Genomic DNA, 25621 nt, shown 5'->3' with positions numbered 1-25621 from the left:
ACGATAAAACGCTCGGGTTATTTTTGTTTTCTACAGGAGACTGCCAGGTCAGAAAACATCTTTCTGGGACGGTTTTCATCAGTTTTGCTACACAGGGGTGCAATATAAGGAGAGGTGTGGGAGTTTGAGAAGGAAAGGTTTGATAGTGGTTAATAACCAATAATTGTTATCTTGCAGACAAGACAGAAAAAGAATATGGTCTAGTATGTGCTAAAAGGAGCATGAACAATTCAAGTTTTGCTCCGTGAGGTACCATCTTTGACTGAGGCGCAACCTTACTCTGCATGTTGCCTAATGATTGTCCGAAATGTTGGGTGAAAAGGAAAGATAAACGTGAAAGATAAACAAAACAAACCACGATTTCTAAAACAATAAAACATGAGGATGAGGGCTTCAGCTTATCTGATGTCCTATTTTTTATCTCAATTCGAGTAAATCATTACCTACATACAAAGAGATTTTATTACTTTGCATTACATTGCACCATTATGGTGATTTCTCTCTGCAAAATTGATACTTTGCAGAGCAGATTATGTTGCCACCGTGAGAACAGGGAGTGTGGAAACAGTTTGAAATAAAATTACTATGATATCATATGAATACGGCTTGATAATGCCGGTAAACTTGCTTGTATGACTCAATTTTAGTCGTGACATAAAGTTTTAATTCAGAAAAACCAGCAAATGTGATCAAAATAATCGATTGTATCTAATTAAAAAACTTCACTTTAAACGATACATTTAATCCTCCTAAAAATAACCGAAGGTTGAAGGCAATTTCTAAGACTTGTTTTGAAGGTGCAAAGAAAAGCTGCAGGGCTATCAGTTCTTAGCTTTGATTCCCGTCTAAACGGTGCATTTCTATGATAAGTTTGGTTGGTATTGTCTGGCCATAAGGGTGCTTCGTGATAATAAATGCTTTGTGAAAAATAAAAAATATTCGTTGGAGGCAAAAGTCTTCTTCAACGAAAATGGGCTTTGTCAAAGAAAAACAGTCTGCGAATTCTTAAATTTTCAGGATACTTTTGAAAGAATTTACTTTGCGAACGTGTTTACAATAGTGTGTTAACTATGTGAATGTGTTTACGAAGAATTTGGCGCTAATAATTTGCAGCACTGAGAAGAAACTCTCTGTAAATAACTTAAGTTTAGCATGTAAAAACAATATCACGAAATCAGTAAAAAATAACCAAAGTAATTTGAATGATGTCACTAAAAACAAATACTTGAAAACAAATGCCCTGACGAGAGTCATAGGTACCCAGGCCATGTTCATTGAGACGACACACGTAAGGGTACTTGAGTGTTTCATCAAGACAAACACAAACATCATCTTCAGGGTTGTAGCGAGGGCCTAAAAAAGATGCAGAAGGTCTAAGAGGAGAAAAAAGTTTACAGCTTAATTGGGGTCTGTAACAATTTAAATTGGAGAAGTTAAATTGTCCGAAAAGACTTCTACATGCGATTAAAAATTTCTTGTTGTCACGTTTTTTGTACTGAACTGCACTTGGAGTCAGATCTTTTATAACTTGTTCGCGGGTTTGGAATGCTTTCCCTGCCAATTCATGGTAGAGACATTTCCATTAGAAGTATTCCCTGAGTTTAGGAGTCCGTGGGTCTTTTCTTTGTCACCTGCATTTCCAGCATTGCCTTATAGCTAGCTCGAAAGGCATCAAAATTCAGCTTCAGCTCAGAATCAATTGAAACACGCCAATCAAGAAGAGGAAAAATTTATATTTAGAAGCCTACGCGAGTCAGTGAGAGAGAACAGCACTGAGAATCACTGTTCATTGAAACATACTAAGCACTTAAAGAAGATGTATTTAATCATAACAAAATTTTAGAGAAAAGGCGCACTGAGAACCATATCAAAATACCTTTTGCGCTGTCGAACTTGGTGCAAAAGAAAGACTCTAGGTCTTCATATTCATTATTTCATAGTTATTCCGCAGTTAGGTAATTATTTCACAGTCTACGGATACGTCAATTAGGAAACTGCTCCATTCATTCAAACGCATCTATACGTTTACTTGCTCAGCAAAATATAACTTACCAAGGCAAATACTAGTGGGAGATCCCTAAAAAGGCTGATTTTATGAGCAGTTTGCAACTCTCCATGAATTATTATTAGCAAACACGCCAAAGGAATCTTCCATAATAGCAACCAACGCAGTACTGCTATAGCATGATTCTATAAGGGAAATATCATAATAAAACAATGGAATAGTTAGAGAAGAAAAAGATGAAAAATAGAGACTGAAAAGACCAGGCGAATCACAGAAGTTTTTATATACGGGGAGGTCCTTCCGCAGTATAAGTATTAAAAACAAATTCAACAGACCCAAAAATATCAGCTAAGGAGTGTCGATAAGACCCAAAAATACCAAAATACAGAATCTTGCTGTTTAAGCACATAAGATGTGGTATCTTATGTCATAGTTATTAAGACTGATTTCTATAATAATCAGTTTAAACACATCTGTTCTTTGATTACTTTTTGATATTTTTATGTCGTAGTTGAACCCATAACTATCAAAATGGTATGTTGTTAAATCAGGTACCCAAAAGAATCAGATCACAAGGAAAATTCTTATCTCCATTATTAGACCTGGCCTGAAAATAGAAAACCTAAGCATTGAATAACCCAAAAGTACTCTCCATTTTCAGATAAATAGATATACATTTCTTCTTCCAATAATTTACAGTTGTTACTGGAAATAAAACATTTATATGATGGCACACACAATGTAGTGCAAATGGGTTAGAGTATGCAGAGAGGCAGCCAAAAAAGGAACAATACTCATCTGTGAAAAATTGCTACGATTTCAAAAGCGAAAATTATTCTGTAGCACATTGGAATAAAGCCACCCTCTGTGGTGAGTAATAAACGTGGGATTGAAATAAACGGGGAATCATGTGGAGTCATGACAAAGTCCTAAATTTAATAAACAGGGGGATTTAATAAACAAATTGGGTCAATGTTTTTAGATAATCAATTGAGATAAAGTATTGCTTGAACGATCACAAGAAATTTCGAATTTTAGAATTTTAATCAAACATTTCTAACAACTTAATGTGAGGGTTCTTAAAAAATCATGAAAAATTAAATGGGGCCGTTTATTTCTGACCTCAATATGAGATTATGTACTTGATGTTAAGTTTTAGGGGAATTAAATAAGTGATTATCTGCAAAAAGGGAAAATGGCCCTACACATAGTAGAAGAAATAAATAGCAGAATTACCTAAGAAAAGCCCTTAATGTTACCAACAAAGAGATATACCTATAAATATAGAGGTCCTCAAGAGAGAAATTTACCAATGCAAAAAACAGGTGTTACTGATTATACTGAAAAATACATTAGAATAACAAACCAAATTACAAAACTGAAGCAAGCATGGCTTAAAATACCAAATCACTAGCAATTTTAAGAGCCTTTATTTCACATCCACCAGGAGCTATTTAAGAGAGAAACACCTGCTAGCATATGTCTGAAATACAAAACACAACATGGCTCTTTTTTGTGAGAATTGTAATTGGGATACTCTTTCAAATGAAAGCCGAGATTTTTAGAGAGATGTATCTTGTCATTTTGATAGAGCATAATAATTCTGTATACCAAAAACATAAAGTGAGATACCTTTTTAAGTAGTGAATTTATAAGCGAAAGATAAAAGCCATAAGCAGCTGACAGCAACAAGCAGGAAAGTGATCTTGACAACTGCAGTGTGTATGTAGGTGAGGTACAAAGAATCAGCAATTTAACGCCTGATACTGCAATAATGATACCCTCATGGCTTCTTGCTAATGAGCTGCTGCTTGACTGACAATATGTCCACAATATGGCAGATGGAACTGACAGCACTATGAACAGCTAGTGAAAAGAAAATAGAATTAATCACACAGGCCTTGCAATTAACTATGACTTGAAGATACAATAAAAGCTTGTTAGATGAAGGCATTATTAGATCTGTTGCTCCTTTCCTGCACACTCATTCCCTATTCCATTGCTAGTTTTTACAGGTAATAGTAAAGTTTGTTAAAGGGCCTCTCCAGCCAAAAATTGCAATTGCATTTTATTGGCTAATCTAAAGGAGTTGAGCCTGCTGATCACGAATTCGTTATTTTTTTCGATATTTTTTACAGTTTGTGAGATATAAGCTCTTGCATTTCAATAATTGAATTGAATTAACTGACAAAAATTTTTCGGTTTGGTGACACTGTGACGCAATTTTGACGTCACAGTGTATTTCGTTAGTCTCGCCTCAAACCGATTCGAACGTCGGCGATTCGCAAATTGAACACTGCAATTGTTGGTACTCTCAGTTCTGTTCCACCGGCTTTTAGTTTGAGCATTTCAGATATCAATTCTGAAGCCTTTAGTTGTTCATCGTTTCTGGAAAACAACTGAAGTGTTGATTAATTATATGCGAGAGAAGAGCTGGAACAGGAAGCTGGCTTTTGATTCAGTGATTTGATTTTGATTTTGATTTTGATTCGGCTTTCGTTGTTTTTTTCTCGGAATGGTGCAATTTTAAAGCCTTATAACTTCTAAACTAATTGAAACTTTGCAAAAACAACAACTTTGCCATAATACACGCAACCAGATGCTAACTTTTTAGTCAATAACAAAATTTTTTTTTTTGGCTGGAGAGGCCCTTTAACATTTGATGTCAAACGAAACGGAAATTTCCTTTTTATAACGATATTAATTTATAAAAACCATATATCTTGTTATTTGACACAACGTTATTCATAAATGTCCCACTCTTATCACGCGAGTTTTTGCCTGCTTGCGTTGATTTCTGAACGTGAAAGCCCTGAAACCCCCACACCACTATGGTATCTACATGCTTGCAGTTTCATCCCTGTTTCTACATGCATAACATATCTACATGCATAACAAAGGTGGTTAATCACTATATACCCTTAAGAAATCTCAAAACAATCAAGTATGAACTTTGTAACAGTCAAAGATAGTAATTAAAATTCTTACTATTGCTCTGATGAAGCCCTGTATGCCAGGGCAAAATATTAGCCCTTCCTGATTTATGTTTGTTTGTTTTTGTTCATTCCTGTTGCGCTGCAGTGTTACTTATTCACTACTAATTAAAATTTATATTCTAAGCATCTGGAACTTGTTTATTTTGGCATTTGAGAAATTGAAGAAGTCTAGAAAGGAATCTACGAAAAACAAACAGAACTTAATTCATTTGAAAATAGAAAACAAGGACCTACCTCATAGAAATCTGGACAGTGATTGTTACTAGCACTCTCTTTCCAATACCCTCCAATGAAGGCCATTACTAATGATTGGATGATAACTATCAAGACTCTACTTTTATTTTCATGCAAGCTAAAAATGAAATGGAGAACAAGTACCCTTAAAAGGGGAATTAATTAACTGTCACTAAGATGCTATGTTGGTGTTTATAAATACGCAATGAGTGTTGGAATTTTTTGACAATGACAGCTACATGACACTTGGCAGTAGAAAAGAAAAGATTGAGCATCCTTCTGATGTGGCCTTCGTGACGATGTACTGTTCAACTGGTGAAAAGAGAGAAGTTGAAGCATTATCATTGCTTTTGAAAGATTCTGTTACAATTGAGGGCATAACAATTTGAACTAAGACCTTGTGCTGGGAAGGCTGGTTCCCATGTAAAATCATCTGGAAATAAGATCTCATTAATAGGCTGGTTTGGATACTGTATCTATTTGATTATAGACCACCAAAGTAATTTATCCAGATCCTGCCAATCTTTCCTTCTACTTTAAAGCTGAGGGTGATAATGTAGAAGATAAAGAAGAAATACTTCTAGATTGATAATCCCATGCTGGGATTAGAAGAAATATTGATAATCCCATGCTGGAAGATATTCTTGTTGGTTGAGCTTCTAATGTATATTTTTTGGTTTAAGTACACAATCGGGTTTTTAACACTTTTTTCATCTGTCATTTCAAACAAAGTATTGCTGAATGATTTTGTGGATGCGGCTTATAATAAAGGGTGGCTTACATTTTTTATGAACCCAACTTGTTGCGGCTTATAACTGTAGGCAGCTTATAAACAGGGGTGGCTTATAATCAAATAAATACTGTAACGCTTTAGGCAAAAGAATGAACAAACATTTTCCTAATCCAAGCAAAGTATTAGAAGGAGGCCACAGGTTTCTTGGGAGAAATGTCACTAGCATTTGTAAAAAAAGAAAAATTATTGAACCTCGCTGTTTCCAGCTGCACCCACCCCTTGAATTGGATATTTTTTAAAAACGCTCCAGCGCTCTAGAGAAAACATACAGGATCTCGATTCCACTAACTAAGACGAAGCTTCATTTACTAATTAACATACCTGAAAACACTATCATTTCGGCCCTTGCCTTTCATTATTGGAAAAGCTTGGATAATTAAGAGCATGGCTATCGTTTCGCATAATGAAAGCATATAGTAACATTCTACTTTCACTAAATGCTGTAGCCAGTCCACACTGAAAGTCGAAACAAGTGTAAGAAAGACAGTCCCAAAAATGTTCAGCTGCGTTATGTCCGCTCTTTGAAAATTCTTTTCATTCACATCTTCAATGCCAAGGTTGATACTTTCTTCCGTGTCTAACTGCGTCTTCTTCTCGTGGTTTCTCATGCTATAAGTTTCAGTTAATTCCCGCTTGAAGAGTGTCGACATCTCAACAATAGTCGAAGCAAGTCCATGCATAATATTTAAACCATTACTCAAAACAGAACGTGGAAAAAATTGTGATACCATCTTAATTTATTCACATGTTAAAACTTGTTGTTTCCATCTTCCGATTTCGCCATCTTTGCCAATGGCCTCGTTCTGGTGGTTACAGCCTCTTTCGAGAATGCTCACAACAATACATTGCAAGTGATTGCAACATGCAGTGGCAACATGCAACGCTACAATATTTAAATAACCTTGAACTTGAAGTCCATGAAAAGAAAAATTTGCGCAAAATTTACTGTCTTTGCACCCATCTTCTCGTAAAAATATTTTGAGTTTTCTACCGTTTTTTTCTGTTTAGTGTCTTTCGTTAAAAAAAATTTGCATTAAAATGCTGGTGCATTTAAATATTTGTTGAACATGACAAACAATGGAAAAGGAAAACACATCATAAAGAAAGACTCAGGCAAATAAATGTTTGAAACAAGGACTAGAAATTGAAAGAACGAAGGGCTTTAGAATTAAAGCCTAAAAAATTCCGGGTATATCCAATCGCACTTCTAAAATCAGTAAAAACAAAAAATTTTCACAACTTCGAGTGAAGGTTCTCCCAATCAAAAACTATAGGCAACCAATCTTAATAAGAGTGAGTGATTGAAATAAAATACCTTGGTTTTAAAAGAGAGAAACAGCACCCTATTACCAAGCAAGTTAAATTTATGGTCAAATGGTTGAACTAAGAAAAGAGGTTTTATAAACATGGACCACAAAATAAATGGAATAAAGTTTTTAGTTCTATGGAGACAATTCCTGTTTTTCATAATGACTACATCGCGAACACTGATTGGTCAACAATACCGGTCTTGTGCTTGCGTTTTTCTGATTGGCCTATTTCGATCCACAACTGGGTATATATTTTCCATCGTGTTCTTTCGGAACCTTATTCTGACGGTTTATGCTCTGAGGAGTGTCAGACGAAAAAGCTTTTAGTATGTCGTAAAATGTTTGCTTTTTTCAAAGCCATTTTCAAATTCTGTACCGCAAAAAAATTGTTCACATTGCGAATAGTGAAGTAGAGTCTTTTTCTAAGAAAAAAACAGAAACTTTCCAATAATCTAACAGGCTATCTAGATTTCAATTGACAAACAAGCGATTCAACATACAGGCATGCAGAAAACTGTATTTACCCTTCGATATAATGCTAATTATAACTTTTACATAATAGACAAAACATTTTGAATACAAGATTTATCCCACGTGATAACATACAGAAACAATTCTAAGTGCGAAAATATACATCTAGGTATGAAAATGTCGCTATCCCCGATTATTCAACAGCTTCACTTGCTGCAGGTAACTTGGCTGGTTGGCTTTTTAGGAGAGACAGCTCCGCTTTAAGTTTCGCAATTGATTCTCTGATGTTGTTGTACTTCAATAAATCAAATTTGTTTCCCTCTGCTTCTTTGTGGAATCGGATTAAGTGTGCTCGATCGCGTGCATAGTTGTATGTGTATTCCTGGGAAATGTATCAATTGTTTAAGAATAGAGGAACAGAATATAGGTAAAGTCTACCTAACGATGCGAGGGCTTGTACATAGACTTCATTTTTCCGTAACAGAATACTAAAAACCTAACTGACTATTACCCGAAACTAAAGGAGATACCTATACAATGTTAGCACTATACAATTAAAAAGCTTTAACTTTATAGTGACGAAGAACAAAACCCTGAATCACAATGGTCTTTCTTTGAACATCACCAAACTTCCTGTAAACGTAATGAAACTGACAATTGACTTAACTAAACTGCTGAACCTTGTAAATGCTGGGATCGGTTTAGAGTAAACACATGGAAATTTTGCGTATAGCCCAGTCGAAGTCTTAGTATTTGAACTTAAGTCAACCTTGTCCGTTGTGTTCTGAGCCCAGAAAAATTGTGGTCATACGGTCAAAAACCGTGTAGAACGCAAAAGAAAACAACAGAAAAATTAAAAAAAGAAATTTTCTCTGTTTTCTGAGAGAAGTTTCCAAGGCCTCAGGACATCGTCTGAAGGAAAGACAAGAATTTTTTCTGGAGTCTGGTTGGACCATTGTCAAAGTGTGGTTTAACACTTGTATCGTGTATAATCAATGCCAAATTTCGGAAGGATAGGGTCAATTAAAGATAAAATGGGTTTTCCGCTTACACAAGATTGGATTTCTTCCTTACCCAAATAGATTTCAAAATATCCAGAAAAAAAGATTCTTTTGCAAGAATGATTATCAAAATACCTTCCCAAAAAGTAGTACGTTCTTGGTATAAAATAAGCAATGCGCCATGGTCGAGTCGAGGTTGATATTGGTTTTGAAAGAACCACGGCATAAACAAGATTGTGGTTGGCCTTTTCAGTTCGATGGTTAAGCGAAATGGGAAAAATAGGGAGTCACCCAGAGGGAGTTAGGGGGTTAGGTTTGGGTTCAGAGTTTTTCATTCGTAGGTACTGAATTGTATAATATAGTAGGCAGGGATGTAAGAAATCATACGATTTGGATCGATGGAGACAGTGCCATCGCTTGCTAATATGCCAAAAAAGGGGTGTCTAAGTCCCATATGCCGACAAGGCGGTGAGCCATTCCTTATTTGCCGACAAGTTTAAAAATTTGTTGAAAAACACCTTAGATGGTAAAATGCCTCGTTTTAAAAGGTGATTACTTTGAAAGATGGGTTGTCATATTCTCCATGCCCTGTAGCTACAGCCCTGGAAAAAATCTACCTACCTCTCGTGTTAAAACAAAATAGGCATACATTGCGATGCTTGATCCATATGTCACGAAGTATGTTACTGGTTCCATAATATCCCAAGAATACTCCCACCATGTTAAGCGAGCTAAAAATCCAAACTGGGCTGCCATATAAGCCAAGCCTCCCCACACCAATATATTCGTCCTCCTTGCCGCCTTTTGGTCTAGCAATGCTTTTGAGTCTTCTAGTGGCTCTAGCTCAGAATTAAGATGCTCTAGCATTCTCTGAATTTGTTCTTCTCGATGCTCCTGTGGTATAACATAGTAATTTCAGTTAGCAAAAGTCAAAACAAAGAAAAAAGGCAATAAGGAGCATATTGAGACAAACAGATTGCATCCCATCTGCCTATATCATTGCACTGTGTTAATGGATTTTTCCTTTCAATTTAGATTTTAAAGTACAGATAAATTAAAACATTACACAGGCATATACTTGGAGGATATACCAAACAAATAATTTATCACCAAAGCATAAAGTCCACATTTGTACATAACTATATTGAATACTGTCGTTTTTCACTCTTAAGTACAAAGTTGGTTGGGTAAGTCCAATACGTGTCATAGAACAATAGTTTCACTGCATAGACATATGTTTGAACAACTTAACTAGCATAAACCAATCTTATCAAAAGTAGGTAGCCAGAAAGTGAAAAAGGAAGCACACAGAAGCATGTGAATCTGCGAGACTTGGAAAATACTCAATTGTCTATGTCAAATTTCAATTTAAAAAAAAGAGTTTTTCACTTAAATTTCATTTCATTTTTCACTTAAATTCTTCAACTGTGTGAAAAAGTTACAAATATTATTGAAAACCATGGGCCAATAAAAAACAAAATTCATCCTTTTTTGTTATTTTAGAAAAGCAGCTAAATTTTGGCTTATCTTTGGGTCATTGGCTGCAATTATATTCTCTTATCTTATCTATTCGTGAGTCAAACGAAAAGTATTTCTAGCACTCAGTGTTATCATTCTACTTTTACTGCAATTTTCTGCCGTTTCTTTCCCAAATAACTTTATCTTTGCCTAGATCTCCCTATTGCTCCTCAACCAATCTACTTTATAAATAAACTGTAGCACAACAAGTGGAAATAGTTTAAACTTTACTGGTGAGAAAGATAAACATCACCATGAAAGAAATAAAGAGTTGCTCTGGGATGTGCAATGTCAAAATCTTTAAGTACTAAAGAATTTTAAAGCAGAAGTAGGTAAATGGGCATTATATGACTGCATACTTCAAGTACGCTCAATTTATTTGGATAATACAGATTTATTTGTAACTTTCTCTAAGCTTTTTCTACAACAATTATTCTAATCACCAGCTTTCAAAAGCTTTTATTGTAAACACAAGTTTTTTCACCTGATAATGTTGCACATGCAGATCAGAGTGCAGTCTTTGGACAAGGTTGCGAAGTTGAGAGAGGTGCTCTGATGGATCCTCACCAGGAAACTCTAAAAGAAAAAAAGGTCAAAACATGGAGGGAGAACCATAAAAATTTCGCACAAGGCTCTTTAGGACTTCAGCATGGAGCACTTGTCATATTCTGAAATGGTAGACAAAGACAATGTAACCACATAGACATAGGTGAATACTCACTATGGTATGCACAATTAATTCACAAAGAACAAAATATTTCCAATTACACAAAAGCAGTGCTGACTGCACAACTAACACAAGGTCAGTAGCAAAATTTTTGAAATTTTATAAGAATAAATTATTGTTGGTTATCATGATATACCTTTCTATACCTGCTTGATGAATTAGCTATTGTTTTATCTTAACAGCAATTTTATACCAGGTAGAAATTCAGAAAATCTTTTTAGGAATTTCGATTAGTAGCAAGGACTTATTTTGTTTTTTTTTTCAATAAAAAATAGGCATTGGGATTTAAAAAAGGCAACTGATAAGAAGGCAACTGATAAGAAGGCAACTGATAAGGTACTAGCCCTCAACTTCTGATAGAGGAAAGTAATCAAATGTGCATACATTATACAGTTACCTTCTTTTGGTGGTACTACATCATATTCTTTTTCATTCACTAAAATTTTGAAATCATTTTGCATCAAGAACTCAATGGGAGTTGAATTTGAAATTCGAATGCCTTCATTGTTATAAACAGCAGCCCTTTCCACGCCTCCATCTTCATCTTTTATAAACTGAACAAGATCCTTGACAGAATGCGTTATTGGCTTTAATGTGAATTCACAGAGCTCATTCCTTGATGGTAATGGGACTGACAATAGAACAATTCCATGCTTGAATGATGCTGATGCAGAATCTAGATGGAAATATATCTTGGTTCTGTGATAATATTTACATTTGTTCTATCAGTAACATTGTATACATAATATGATAAGCTAAAAAAGAGTAGAGCCTTATGCCTTTCCCCACTGTTTATCTTGTCAATAGGTAGCTGAACCGATTAAAAGATAAAGATGATCTTTCATTAAGAGCTTGTCTAACACCACATTTGATATTAGATACAACAATATGGGAGTAATAAAACTACCATTCTTTGGCATAGTAAAGCATCATTATCAAATGAACACCTGTCAATTTATTATGTCATCTATTCATCTATCAACACATGAAATTGACAGAGAAACAATTAGGAAACCTGCTGATCCAGCACTGCCAAAGTTTCTATTCACGACCAGCTGTAAACTTCCAAGGCTTGCTTTCTAAAAAATCAAAACAAAACAAAACACTTTTAACTAGAAAATGTTGAAGAGCACTGAAAAATGATTTAATGCATCACTTTGAATGCAATTTATATTCCTAATTTTGCCAGACTCAATTTTCTTGTCATATGTCTAAAACTTTTCTTCAAAATCTTATGATAAGTGGAGGCCTTTGTTAATAGCATCTACTCCAGAAACTCTTTGATAACATCTGTAATAGCATCTGATTTTTATCGTTGTTGGGGCAAACATAATGAATCTCATAAAATTGTTGTTTGGAAGATCTATTTTCTTCTATTTTCTATGTCAAAACTGGATAATTTATTGCATGGTGTGCTTCAAATTGCACTCAATATATTCTAAGGTACTTGAAAGATTTATAATTGATACCCTTTGACCAGAATCTTAGCCAGGATGGTAAGATTGGGGGCAAAAAAGTTGAGCAAGGAAAATCTGAAAGTCACCACCCTTTTGAATGCCAGGAAAGGCCCTTTTTCAAAGAGACTTTAACCCATTGGGGGGCATCTGCCCCCTATTGCCTCCCCTTCGCTACACCACTTCTTTTGACCTAGCTGGAAATATGTCTCATAAAAAAACTTACGGATGATGCATATTATCAGGTCTGCAAACTTATCAGGCCTAGCAAAGATTCTTTAAAGAGCAAATAACCTTGTGGTTCTGTGGAAGCAATGTATTATTGTAGGCACAGCTTTTTAAGAATTTTTTTTAAGAAAATTAAATTGATTTTTCCCCTTAATTCTAATATAGATTTGAGGAAACTGGTAAAAACAACAAAGATCATTTGATTGAAACTATTAATTCAATGCGACCATGATCTTATGGACCTTTCGGCATTTGTCTTGCATGAACGAAGTGAAAATAACATACTTTTCCACTGCAGTTAAATACCCACTAACCTAGGCCTTATTTAATTGCCTTTCTGTAAATCTTCCTTTGCAAATTCCTTTTATTCAACCACACCTATCAACTATTGAATTTGTTGTCTACCCGGCCAACCCCGAACCGCAAGGCTGGGCCTATCCCACAAAAATAGGACAGTTCGTATGCTAAAATGAGGCACCCTTATCAAGGCAAATTCCATGCTTGCTTACCGAGGTGTTATAAATAGATCGTGCTGCAACATTCCTTAACATGGACTGGATACAAAGCGCCATTTCTCGAACGATCTTTACCGACGGTTTCCCGCTTACCGAGAGTCCATTACATCCTCATAATGTTTGCAACATTGAAACAATACAACACAACAACATCCAGAAACGGGTAGGATTCAAATCTGCGGACTAGCGCCTCTAAAAAATTAAACGTGGAACATGGACAATAAAAAATTTAATGCTACTGATACACAATGGCTCCTTATTTGTTTCACCATGCAAAATTGTATAATAGCTACTACAGCTTGAGATGATAATCCTCTTTCAAGAGGCAGCTTGTTTTAATGCAGACTGACTTCCATGAGGTGGCTGACTTCAATGATGATCATTTCTTCAATCTGTTTTCCTTTGTCATTAAGCAAAAGCAGTGGTCTACTTACAACCCTAAGATTTTTGACTCTTTTATTTTTATAGGAAAGGAGGCAGAAAATGCCAAGGTCACCAAACATGGAAGATCGAAGGCAGGGACGGATTTTAGAGGCAACGATTGGGGGCGTGTTAGGTAATGATTGGATTTTAGTGCCGCAACTTTCGGGTGATTGGAAAATGACTAAAACACCCATTTTCAAAATTAAGCTTTAACTTTAAGGTAAAGAAGATAAGCAGATAAATAAAGTAATTTTTTGCATTATTTTATAACAGCAGACCACCAAAAATGCACTTTCACGAATCAAAGCAAAATTTACCGAAGGGCCGCGGAGCACATACAAATTGAGGGGGCTTAAAACTTTTGGAAGCAAAACATGCTAAAAACCGAGCGAGTAGGGTGGCCTTTGTATCATTTAAAGTACGTTTTGAATGTTATTGGAGGCTATAACTCCTCAGCCCCCGGTTCCGCGGTCCCTGATGCACCCCTACACCACTCCCGGTATAGACTATATCTATGAAACTATATAAACACATCAATTCTAGAGAAATAACATTCTTTGAACTTTAAAATTCGACGAAAGTTGTTTAAATTTTCTTTTTTTAATCGAGTAATTCAGTCACGGGATTTTAGACTCGGAATCTATAGGTCCGACTGTCCCCTCGAACGATGGCCAGTATTTTCCACAGCTGCATTACAAAGAGGTCGCTCTCCTCCTGGCAGAAAATTGGTGGTTTTCCAGTGACCAGCGAAGTGCTTGGATGAGTTAAGAAATAGGAATATGTCCGTCATGTAGAATACAGGATTGAGCTGCCTTAATAGAGATGAATTTTGCCAGAAGGCCTCTGTTGCAAAGTGTGACAAGGCTTAGAACCTTGGGATGTTATGCTAGGCCAAGGCCTATCTTGTGTGTGGTGAACTCGAATAACTCGGCAAATGATTTAAAATTTGCGAGAATAACATCTCGTTTTGTGACAACAAAGGAAGAAAACCCTCACAAAAAAGGAAGATTCCAAGAAGTTGACGATCATGGATTCCAAATACCGATTGAAGATTCTACTAGATACACAGATGAAGAGAAAGCACGAAGAAAAAAGATGGGTCAATACTACTCTATGCTAATTGCAGCTTTGGTTGGGTTGATTTCTTCTTCGTACCTTTTGTATATAAGAATGGTTAATGTTGAAGCAAAGGCCTTAGAAGATGGATCACAAGAGACATTACGAAATCAAGAGAGAGAAGAACAACAAGTCACACAAGTGAATACAAAAGCGACAGAAAAAGTTGCTCTGCACAAGAGCAAAGCAGGTTTCAGGGAGAGAAAAGTGAGAATGGCACCCTTTGGTACCTTCAGTTTGCGGCATTCTGTAGATCAAAACTTCTTCATTATCCAAAATTAGATCGAGCTTGCCTATTGCAAGATAGCCTGCTCAATTAATCTAGTCAACATTCTCTCCAAAAAAGTCAAACAGAATTTTGTAGTCCATTTAATCAGCCTTGAATAATGTGCCTGTTTTTACTAAAAGAGCAGAAACACAGGCCTGGTTAGTTGCAAGGGGTGGATATTAGGTTAAATGATATATGTTTGGTGGTTGCAAATAATCATTATTTTGTAAACTTGTCATGTCTATATTGCACATGACACACCTAAGAGAGCTAGGACATATGAGTAGAGCTGGGACTCTGTTAATGCAGTGCAGTTGGCTAAAGGTACATGGAAATCCCCAAAAAACAAGAAATTTGTCAACTTCAATCTTTTAGGCATTCCTGTCACCAAATGCCCAATAAAAACTGGAATATGATATTGCCTTTTCAGGTGTATTTGGCTAATCGCAACCCTATTTTAGGAAACGTGCAAGATGCCCTGCTAAATTTACTGCATTAAAAAATTTAAAGGTTATGACACCAGAAGCCTCTTGTGAAATATTATAACACACAATTTTTTCCATTTATCAATAATGATCTGTTTTGGAATTTTGTAGATAATTGAATATGAAAACAGAATCAGAGCTTACAGCACACCAGACAAGGTTTTCCGGTATTTCGCAACTTTACAAGATGCAGAAACCAGCACAATCTATATGAAACCAGAAGATTTTGTAAGGTCTTTGACTCCTGATACTATGCAGCCAGAAGGTAAAAGTCTATACTTCTAGTATGCGTTGAATTCCTAGATATTGATAAAAGAGATGGTTAATCAGTGTGACATTTTTCCATAAACATGGAAAATCTTGCTTTCATAGACTGTCAATTGTTAGCCTTGTTGTCCAAATTTTTCGCTAGAGCGTAACAACTGATCATATTTCTTTGGTTGGTATCTGGGTACATCCATTTCAGTTCTGTGCACCATATTTTTGAGAGATTTTTTCTCTTTCGATAATAGTTGTACTATTTCTCTGACTGGTAGAACTTATTATTAAAATCAAATTTTTGTAAGATCTTTTCTCATATTTTTATTTGAAACATTACCTGTGAACTAGTGTACCCTTTTTTGGCAAACTGAAACTGCTAATAGACCCATGAACATTGGAAGATTTTGAATAAGTATACTGAAAATTTAATTTTAAGACAATGAAGTATTGAAAATCCTAAACAAAGCCAATGACAATGCTGAAAATTGGCATGAAAATGGCTTTTCAAACTTGGCTTGATCATTGATAAGTGATCCATTTTGCTTAATTGTGCTCCCTTCATTTACTTCAATGTCTCTGTATGGTTTGATTATTTTTACAGGCCTTGGACTTGACCAGTTCCATAAATTTGATAGAAAGGTGAATATTGACTCTGATTTATTTTTATGAAAGTCAGTTTTCTTGAGAGAATGCATCTGAAGCATTTTGTCAAAATTTTTTATTCCTACTGTATTTTTAGACACCACTGCACAGAGACACTTTCTTTATTTTGCTATTGTTTTGGCTATTTTTCTTGGTGCTTTGCCCCCCTCCCCCTCAGTGGTAGACAATTTGGTCTTATTGTTCCCCAGGGTAATATTCTATGCTTAATTTTAGGGGGGGGGGGTCAAATTGCATATTTTGAAATTGTTCACCCTCAATAGCATTTTCAATGACCCCTCCCCCCAGATTAAGAATATGTAAAAGACCTCCCCCATTTAATTGTCAACTGCCAGGTAACCAAGTTTTTACTGGAAATATCCACCCTTGTCCCAGAATTCCGTTTTGGGAGACCAAGGTCATATGCAAGGAGACCACTAATACAGCTGCAGCTCTCCCACTGGGGGACCACTTTTTTACAGAAATTGTCTGACAAAACATTTACTATTATCACGTTTTGACTCATAGTATCATTGACTGACACTTTAAGTTAAGCCTTGCTTAGTCATGCTGTAAACACGCTAAATATTACTCTTACGCTGAATATGTAATGTGGCCTAATATTATATCCTGATCGTAGAAGTTGTTTTGTTATGTTCGTTCAACCAGTTTATCTTTCAAGGTACTCTCCGTGAAATTCTAATATTGTCCACCAATGCCCCTGCTTTACAGCACTTCCACCCCTACCCCATTGTCTCTGTTATCATATGTTTATGGCTAGCAAAGAACAATTTGAATGTGCATTCTAACTGTCAAATCATGGACAATTGAAAGTTGCCATGTGTAACAACCAAGTTTTTGGCTTTTGATGAATGAAGCTCTGAATGAAATGGTTAGTTGAGTTCTTGTTTGAGGGTCCAGCCAGTAGCTAAACCTTGAAACCATATTTGATAGAGAGATATTTACTAAAAGCAGAAAATGAATTATTTAAGAATACATTTGCCACTAAGCTTGTTTATATTTCTTGCAGAGCAAAAAGCTTAAATACAAGAGTAAATTATTTGGAGATGAAAGTGTTTTCAAATGCTTTGGTGAAGGTGGCCTAATCTCATTTTCTGATTACGTCTTTCTTCTGACAGTCCTTGGAAGTAAGTTTTCAATTTAACAGCTTCTCCTGTCCTTTTTGTTATATAATTATGACCTTTAACCAGTTCTGTTCTTTTTTTGGGATTAAAAGCACTACATCACAGAAGCAAAGCACCCTTAATTTTGCTTTGCAAATCATTTTCCATTTATATTGTATCATTCCTTGTCATTTTGCGATGTTCTTGCCCACTTTTTGATAAGCATATGGCAGGCAATGAACGATTGCTTGTTGCAGAAAAGGTAGTTGTTTTTTATTTGCTAATGTGTTGGATTAGAGACAATTTATTTTTATTCTCATTGCCTTAACTCTATGCCTGAAAAGATCCTTTGAATTTTAGCTCCAGAAAGGCATGTTGATATTGCATTTAGAATGTTTGATTTAAATGGCGATGGAGAGGTATCTTTGGAAGAGTTCAAAAGGGTTAGTAAAACTTTCTTCATTTTTCTATCTAGTTCTGTATCAACTGCCAGGAAATAGTTGACCTGTGCTTGTGGTTTAGGATAGGATAGTTGCATGGAAAGAATATTTCAAAACATCCTAGCCTTAAGTCAGCCTTTCTGATGGTTAAATAGAAAGTTTAGACTTTCAAGAATTCCCTAGGTGTAATAACATAATGAAATTGTCTTATAAATTCAAAGAAACCAAAGTAACTTTTGCTCATTTTCGAACTGTATAAATCTATATTTTCATGGCTGTTTGCAGGATGCATTTTAAGAGACAGCAGAATTTGTTTAAAAGATTTTATCTACCAGAGTACCTTATTTTTGTTCGTTGTTTCAAGGTCAAGAATGTGTTTTTGTCTATGACAACGACAGGAGCCAGACATCGCGACAGAAGCACAACAGGAAATGTGCTTGTAGAAGAATCTCATTCTGGTATTATGGCCTACTTTTTTGGCGAAAATGGCAAAGGAAAACTGACAGTTGATGCGTTTGTAAATTTCAAAAGAAAACTCCAGAGGCAGGTCATGAGGCTAGAGGTAAAAAATATTTTCCAGGGAAATTTTTATCTTATTTCTCTGCCCCCCTCCCCCTATTTCCATGCCCATTTGAGTTTAGGACCTATATAATGCGTTATTGTTTTTCTGGCAGTTTTATGTCGATAAAACGCAAGTAATTCAAAGCAATCATATGAAAATCAAACGAGAAATGAGGTGCAAGCATGGTACTCTTAACGCATGATTAGGGAAGATACTAATAAAAGAAACATTTACTTCAGAAAAGAGAAGTTTTGTAGATTTCAAGCATCGGTGCATGCTGAAAGGGGTCTTTCTGGACTTTGATTTGATTCAGAGGACATATCTGCAAACGTTTGATATCCAGCCATTGGTCGAAAAAATGTGATATACTTGATAAAGGAAGCCGCCTACAAGAAGAGCAATAACAAATGCGCATAAATTATTTCGTGTTTTGATTTCCTTTTTGCTATGGTGAAACAGGAAATAAACATGGAATTGAATTTGAACTGATAATCAAATACCTTTAGTTTTTCGAAATAATTTGCATTTTTGATATAATCAACCCTTACTAGGATATTTTTTGGGTTAATGATAAATTATCTTAGTTCTTGAAAATAAATTGGTATTTTGCTATAACAAAACCTTTTTCCGACGGAAAATTTATAAATCTCACTAAACTGTTTCTTTGTTTATTGCATATTTGAGTCAAATCTTCTTGCCTTGCCTGTTGAAGCTAATAGAATTGGAAAGTTAAAGGGGAAAAATTTTAAAATATTGAATACCCGTTTTTTCTAGTTTGAGAGCTACAATCCACAAAATAACTGCATAAAAGAAGTTGAATTTGCCGAAATTCTAATGACATACGCAAGTCTGTCTGATAAACAGCGAAAGAAGAAAATAAAGAAAGTTAAGAAGACATTTAGGCCGGCAGAATCTGAGGTTTGTTGGCTCAAACATTTATACTATGCCTCCATGTTTGTTTGGAGACATTTAACATGGAGCTATTCGATTCGGGTGAAAGAGGTTACGGGTACATAGTAAAATGCACGCATCTTGGATAACAAAAACGTTTATAAATCATAACACTGTTCACCTTAAACCCTGCTCAAACTGTTCAAGTTTGATTGAAACTGCTCAAAAATGATTCTACTAGAAACGGGATGGAAATGATTCTTATCAACGATAGAGATCTCCTGTTTAGTTGACATTGATAAATTGAAAGAAAAGCTCCTTGTGACTTTCAAGGTCTTCTTTTTTGGTTTTATATTTCTTCCTTTTCTTGTGTTCGTATGAAGTAGTCCACTAGCATTTTGTATTCAAGGAGCCTTTAAAAAGTTTTTAGTACCTAAACTGGCAAAGAATTTAGAAGCTTAATACTTATCCTAAACTTAGTTTCTTAAAAATGCCTGAAAATGCGTAGCCTTGAGGCTGTTGGTATTTCCAATCTAAGATTGACTGTCCGACAATATTTGCTGCAAAGTTTCTAAGGCCAATAGCTTTCACCAGAAATTATCTATTAACTTATTGACCTGTCTTTATTGTTTTTGGCGTCTTGTCAAGTCATAATTTTGTTGTTTTCAATAGCTTGCCTAGAATGCCAGTGGGTTATTTGGTATAAACGAACTGTACTGGTATATTTTGTCCCATAAGTAGGTATTTTGTCTTAGATGGTCCAAAACTGTGTTCTGATTCAAATTTCTTTAATTAATTTCCAAAGGGCATTCTGTTCAGTGACTACTTGGATTTCTTCAGCTTTCTGATCAATATTCGAGACGTTGACATGGCACTAAGCTTCCATACCGTCGCTGGACAAGCCGTAGATCCAGGTAACTTAGCCGTTCTGTGTTCAAAATGACAAATGAATTGATAGTCAAATCTCTTTACTAATTATACATTCCCAGAGGATAAAAACCTATCACGCTTTGCTTATTCTGTGGTCTGCGTTTTAACTTGATGGAGAATTTTTAATTGAGACATGAATACGTTAAAGCCAGGGCGTTATAGCGATGACCCTGCGCTTGGCTGTAGGATAGAAGGTGAAGCAGGTGGGACAAGTGATGATATTTGATATTTAAAAAAATCAACATTTATATATATCGACGATTATTTGTGGCCAAGTCTTGACGTTTTCTCCAGAGTCAAATTCAATCATTATTCAATTTTATTTTTGCATTTTCGCTTTCAAATTGTACTTCATCTATTTTGGGTCGTCCTCTGACGCTCTTTGTTGCTCCTACCTATCTTTTACTACCTACATGTTCCGCAGATAGGAACCTTTTTGTAACAGCGTAAAAGAAACTTAATTTTGAACATGTTACGTGTCTTTCGAAGATTCTGGCTTTTAAGACACGATTCTTGTTTGAGTATTTTTTCAAGTCTGAAATTCACAAGACGTGTATTCTATTTTGTAATTAAACAGTTCGTAAGGATTTGGCTACAATTTATAAACGGATTGAAATCAGTCTGATTTGAAGGAGAAGCGATCCAGAATGGCCTTCCTACAGCTCATTATCATGTTACCTTCGTGTGAAGATATTTCCAGCGAGTGTAAATTTGTTAAATCAAGGCTGCAGATTTTCCAAAAACTGTTTAATGAGATGTTGCCATAGTCAAATGATCTTCCTTAAGCTTTCTCGTGGTAAATCGTGGTAAACCAATTTTAATGTTAATGGACAGCTTCGAAGGAGCGGAGATTTGGTATAATATAAAAGGCATTTGTATTATATAACCATTTCATGGGAAAAATCATAAAAAGAGCTCTAAAGTTGCTTAAATAGACGAAGAATGCTAGAAAAGTACCCAAGAAATAACCACATTATTTAACAAACATTAATGAAAAAAAACAAAAAAAAATAGGTAAAAAACTTAACATGGCAATCAAAGTAGTCACAAAATGATCATGGATTTTAAAGGTTACGAGTGTAGGTTGCCCTGCGTTTGTTGCCGCGAGCGAGATGTGTCACTTCACAGCCTCAGACGTTTTATTAGGGTCGGGAGAACATATAACAACTCACCTTTTAACGTTTTGAAAAGTCTTTTGGACTACATCCACAATATTGATTGCAGTTCTGAATTTGTTCTGCTGTGACATATCTGTGACTAATCTTTGTAATGAATATAATAATATCTCGCCAAATCGCCAAATCTTGAGACTTTTCCACTTGCAGAAACTTTCAAACAAGTGGCCCAAACTGTAGCTGGTGTGAATCTTCGAGACCATCTCGTCGATGTTGTGTTTAAATTATTTGATGAAAACGGTAAGCCTTTTTCATTTATTAGAATATAACATGAGTTCTGCAATGTATTTTGAGTTCTGTATTGCCTAACCAAGCTAAAGATCAAGGAAAACTGCTGTGTCTTTATGGAAAATCATGCGATATAACGGTTTCATTTAATGCATTGATTGAATCAAATATCCTTACTCTCTAATGCTGAAGTAGAGCTCAAAATTATCAATCATATCAGAAGCAAATAGTGTGAGCTGATGATCAACAATGACGTGAATAGGATATGAGGTTCATTGATTGTCGTATAGATAGGCCAGTTGTCTCTGAAGAAGCTATTCATTGCAATATTTCCTGTGCAACATTTTGAAGCAAAGGTGCATTAGTTGCAATATTTGAAAAGTCAAACTTTCCTCCCAGCCGAGCGAAATTATCTCTTATAAAAACAATCTGTGGATCAAGATTTAACCAACGAAATTTGTATCTGAATATTATGTGCAAAAGTGTTAACAGTCGATCTTAAAAACCTAGGCAACAGAAAGTTTATCTTAAATTCGTGCTAAAAGAACCAGATAGTTTTTTTTGTCTTTTCTCGGATTTTTAACATCATTTTTACATTCACCAAATTTATTTGAGTTTATTTAACCTTTTATCAAACAAAATATCTTATTGATTAATTACGTCACTTCTTTAGGCCTTATAACATTCGAAGCTTACTTGTAGATGATGGTCATCTTAGCAACAAAGAATTCGTTGCTGTAATGAAAGACAAGTTATTCAGAGGATTAAACAAAGTATGTGTCCAAGGCTGTTCATAAATGTATTTTGCGCTGTTGTATTTTTTTTACTAATATGTGTCAAAATATGTCTTGATATCTATACATGATGTCTTTACAAAATTATATGAAATTTAGTCTAATCTTATACAAACCATATCTTTACGGAATGAAGCACATCATTTTCAAACAAGCTCCATTTAATTGCATTTGTTTCACCAAAAACTGGCTCTGAAATTTTTTAAATTATCTGTTTTTGCTGTAGCATTGTTCATAAGGGTTTTTACTAGGTATGGAAAACCATTTAACTATGTTTGGAGCATTTCAAGAAATTTTTCTCCCCTTTTCGAAAGTCACACTGTTTCTTAAAAAGGTGTATATTTTAAAACGTTTTTGCCATTCTGCAAAGCTTTGCTATATAAGGAGTCTCCTGTAACAACCGATCATAAAGAAATTGCAACTATATGCCTATGTAAGATTGCAACATCAATGCAAAAACCGATTATTTTACGCTATTCAACAATTCCAGTGGATAGGTTTGTTTGCTTAAAGGGTTTTTAATTTTTTTAAGTGCAGAAATTATTTCTATATATTTTTAAAAAAATCTTTGTCATGGTTTATATTTTAACTGTCTCACAGCCAGGAATCCTACGAATATAGAATAGAAATTATATGGAATTGAATATCGATTTTGTTGGAAAATTTGATTTGTGTATTTTGTCATGCGTTTCGAAATACCTGTATGAAATACTAAGTCAACATAGCTATCAGTTTATTATACTAATTGAAATGGCGTGTGCTATGTGGATACCAAGTGATGGTGATATTGGCAATGGATTATCTGGAAATTTATCAAAAAGGACAAAAAAAGCAAGCTACATGACCCGTTTTGTGACGCTGTTGCAAATATCCCAGCTTGCCATTGAACTATTTACTGGCATCAGCTCAAGCTTATATTTCAATGATATTTCTTTTTAAAAATCCAATTGCTGGGTTTTTGAACTGAACAATATGTTGCTTAGTATGCAGATTTATGCGTTTCTTGAGTGACTTATAATAACAAAATCTTATTTGTCACCCAAATACAACATCTTTGTATGAAATGTATCTAAAAAGATTCTTATTTTGTTCACAATATTTCGTTTTGTAGCCCAAAGACACTGGATTGACCCGTTTCCTGTCTTCCATACTCATTTGTGCCAAGCAACACATTCCAGATTATTGGACAAGCCCGCCAAAATAGGAACTTATAACATTCAACAGGGTTTATCTTGTTTGTCGCTGTAACCTTGTTACGTAATAACGGGCTGAATGTTAAATGATAGCTAATGTTTTCTGAGTCCTAGCTTTAATTATGACATATGTAGCTGGGGTCTAGACTTGCTAAAGCAGTGTGTTCTTACTTTCCTGTATGATTGCACTTCAACTGGATGTATTATTTAATACTTAAATTTATTCAAAAACGTTTAAATGCTAATAAAACTGTTTTTATCTGTCTGAAACCTTCATTGTCAAATTGATATCGCTTTCAGCTGCAGTGTTTATCTGTCAATCCAACTCAAGCTGATTTCCGCATTCTGTTTTCACGTCTTTTCAGTTTTCATTTGTTACCTCCGCTTGGCTGGCTTTTAAGTCGGCAAGGCTAGCCGAGAGTTTAGGCCCCGTTTACACGGGAACGGATCCGCATAGATCCGTACCAAAACTGGCTACGATAGGCCTTGCGTTTACACGGGCACGGTAGGATCCGTATCTTTTCTGGGAGGGATCCGTACCTTTTTGGGTACGATTCGAAAGCGAATCCATTTGGATCCGTACCTTCATCGGCGCCGTGTAAACGGGAAGATACGGACCCGCAAAGGCACGGCAGTAGAACGAGACTGTTGCTGGGGTCAATGGAGGCTATTTCAATTGTACGCAGCACTCATCATACAACAAAGAAACTACTCTCCCACCCCACTCTTTTTCCACAGTCGACAGCCTTTCTGAACCCTGTCTTCATCTTGTTTTATTTTCTTTTCACCTTTTCTCTTGTAATTTTTTTCTATTTGGAAAGTCCTCTGTTGCTGTTTCTGGATAGGTCTCGATAAATTTAAGTAGAATGTCTTCGTATTTCGACAAAACAGACCCCCAGTCTTCTCCATTCTGCATTTTAGCAGCATTGTAATCCATAACTACTTTCATCAACAAAGCTGTCTCCTCGTCTGTTAATGTAAAAATGAACGCTTATCGTTGCTTGCAAATGACGCCATCTTAGATATTCTCCCGCCAAAATTAACAATTACCTTGTCATTGCGCATGCAAAAAAGCGATTCGATTTTGGTCCGTTCCCGTGTAAACGCTTTATAATTTAGGATCCGATCTCGTGTAAACGCTTGTGGATCGTACCCATATCGTACCTAAAAGGTCCGGATCTTTTGGATCCGTTCCTTTCTCTCTCGTGTAAACGGGGCCTTAAACTTAACCAAGTTACTATCCAATGCTTGGGTTTTTCGATTCGCAGGTAAGTTAATCCTGAATTTATGTTCGAGTTTGGTGCGAGAAGCCTGGTTTTGGCGCAAGGTAACTCCATTGGCGAAATGAACCCCGTACAATCAAAGCAACTCAAGTATGAAATAAAAAAATTGGAAGAGGGTTTGCCCATCAACGGTCTTTCACTTGCCTGGAGTACGTTTAGATATAGCAGGCAAAATATTGCGAGGGGAATCGAAAAGCTTTATACTAGAACTCAAACCTAATGCAAGCAGCTAGGTTACAACCATAATGTCTTCAACTAAAAAAATTATTTCGTTTCAAATTGACGAGCAGTCGCACTGCAGAAGATCTCATTAATCAAATACCTTAGATGGCTTTCGAAGGAGCTTCCGTTTCGACTAATGAAGTCGACTAATATAAAATTTGCACTTACAGCTCTTGTAATTCGCAAGAATGTCCATGAATCTCCATCGGTCACTGCTTTTAGTTTAATCAAGATTTAATTTGATACCATATCTTTCACATCCAATTTATTCAAAGCCAAGCAAATATGTCGGATTGGCTGTTTAGGCCCTAAGGGAAACTCGCGGCGAGGATAAA

General features: G+C 35.5%; 3 protein-coding genes across 3 annotated transcripts; 1 reads left to right on the top strand and 2 right to left on the bottom strand.

Moving 5' to 3' along the window:
- Window positions 1-188: 188 nt before the first annotated feature.
- On the bottom strand, window positions 189-7639 carry LOC148958076 (uncharacterized). The gene is made up of 5 exons (XM_089113854.1): window positions 6350-7639; window positions 5236-5353; window positions 3638-3871; window positions 2053-2190; window positions 189-1353 (listed from the first exon to the last, which is right to left on the bottom strand). The coding sequence occupies exons 1-5, from the start codon at window positions 6757-6759 to the stop codon at window positions 1069-1071; spliced, it is 1185 nt and encodes a 394-aa protein (XP_088969980.1). The 5' UTR covers window positions 6760-7639; the 3' UTR covers window positions 189-1068.
- A 140-nt stretch (window positions 7640-7779) lies between these two features.
- On the bottom strand, window positions 7780-13405 carry LOC135680978 (calcium uniporter protein, mitochondrial). The gene is made up of 6 exons (XM_089113855.1): window positions 13247-13405; window positions 12071-12134; window positions 11453-11731; window positions 10813-10904; window positions 9432-9704; window positions 7780-8191 (listed from the first exon to the last, which is right to left on the bottom strand). The coding sequence occupies exons 1-6, from the start codon at window positions 13307-13309 to the stop codon at window positions 8003-8005; spliced, it is 960 nt and encodes a 319-aa protein (XP_088969981.1). The 5' UTR covers window positions 13310-13405; the 3' UTR covers window positions 7780-8002.
- A 944-nt stretch (window positions 13406-14349) lies between these two features.
- On the top strand, window positions 14350-24031 carry LOC135680893 (calcium uptake protein 1, mitochondrial). Its single transcript, XM_065195111.2, has 11 exons — window positions 14350-14998; window positions 15656-15809; window positions 16407-16444; window positions 17475-17592; window positions 17929-18011; window positions 18373-18570; window positions 19345-19488; window positions 20267-20375; window positions 21717-21806; window positions 22497-22567; window positions 23700-24031. Exons 1-11 carry the CDS (start codon window positions 14498-14500, stop codon window positions 23790-23792), a joined length of 1599 nt encoding a protein of 532 aa, XP_065051183.2. The 5' UTR covers window positions 14350-14497; the 3' UTR covers window positions 23793-24031.
- Window positions 24032-25621: the final 1590 nt, after the last annotated feature.

The sequence above is a fragment of the Rhopilema esculentum genome, chromosome 18 (genome assembly GCF_057945365.1).
Source record: "Rhopilema esculentum isolate cy_ngs chromosome 18, ASM5794536v1, whole genome shotgun sequence".
NCBI lineage: Eukaryota > Metazoa > Cnidaria > Scyphozoa > Rhizostomeae > Rhizostomatidae > Rhopilema > Rhopilema esculentum.
This window is presented reverse-complemented; position numbering and strand designations above follow the sequence as displayed.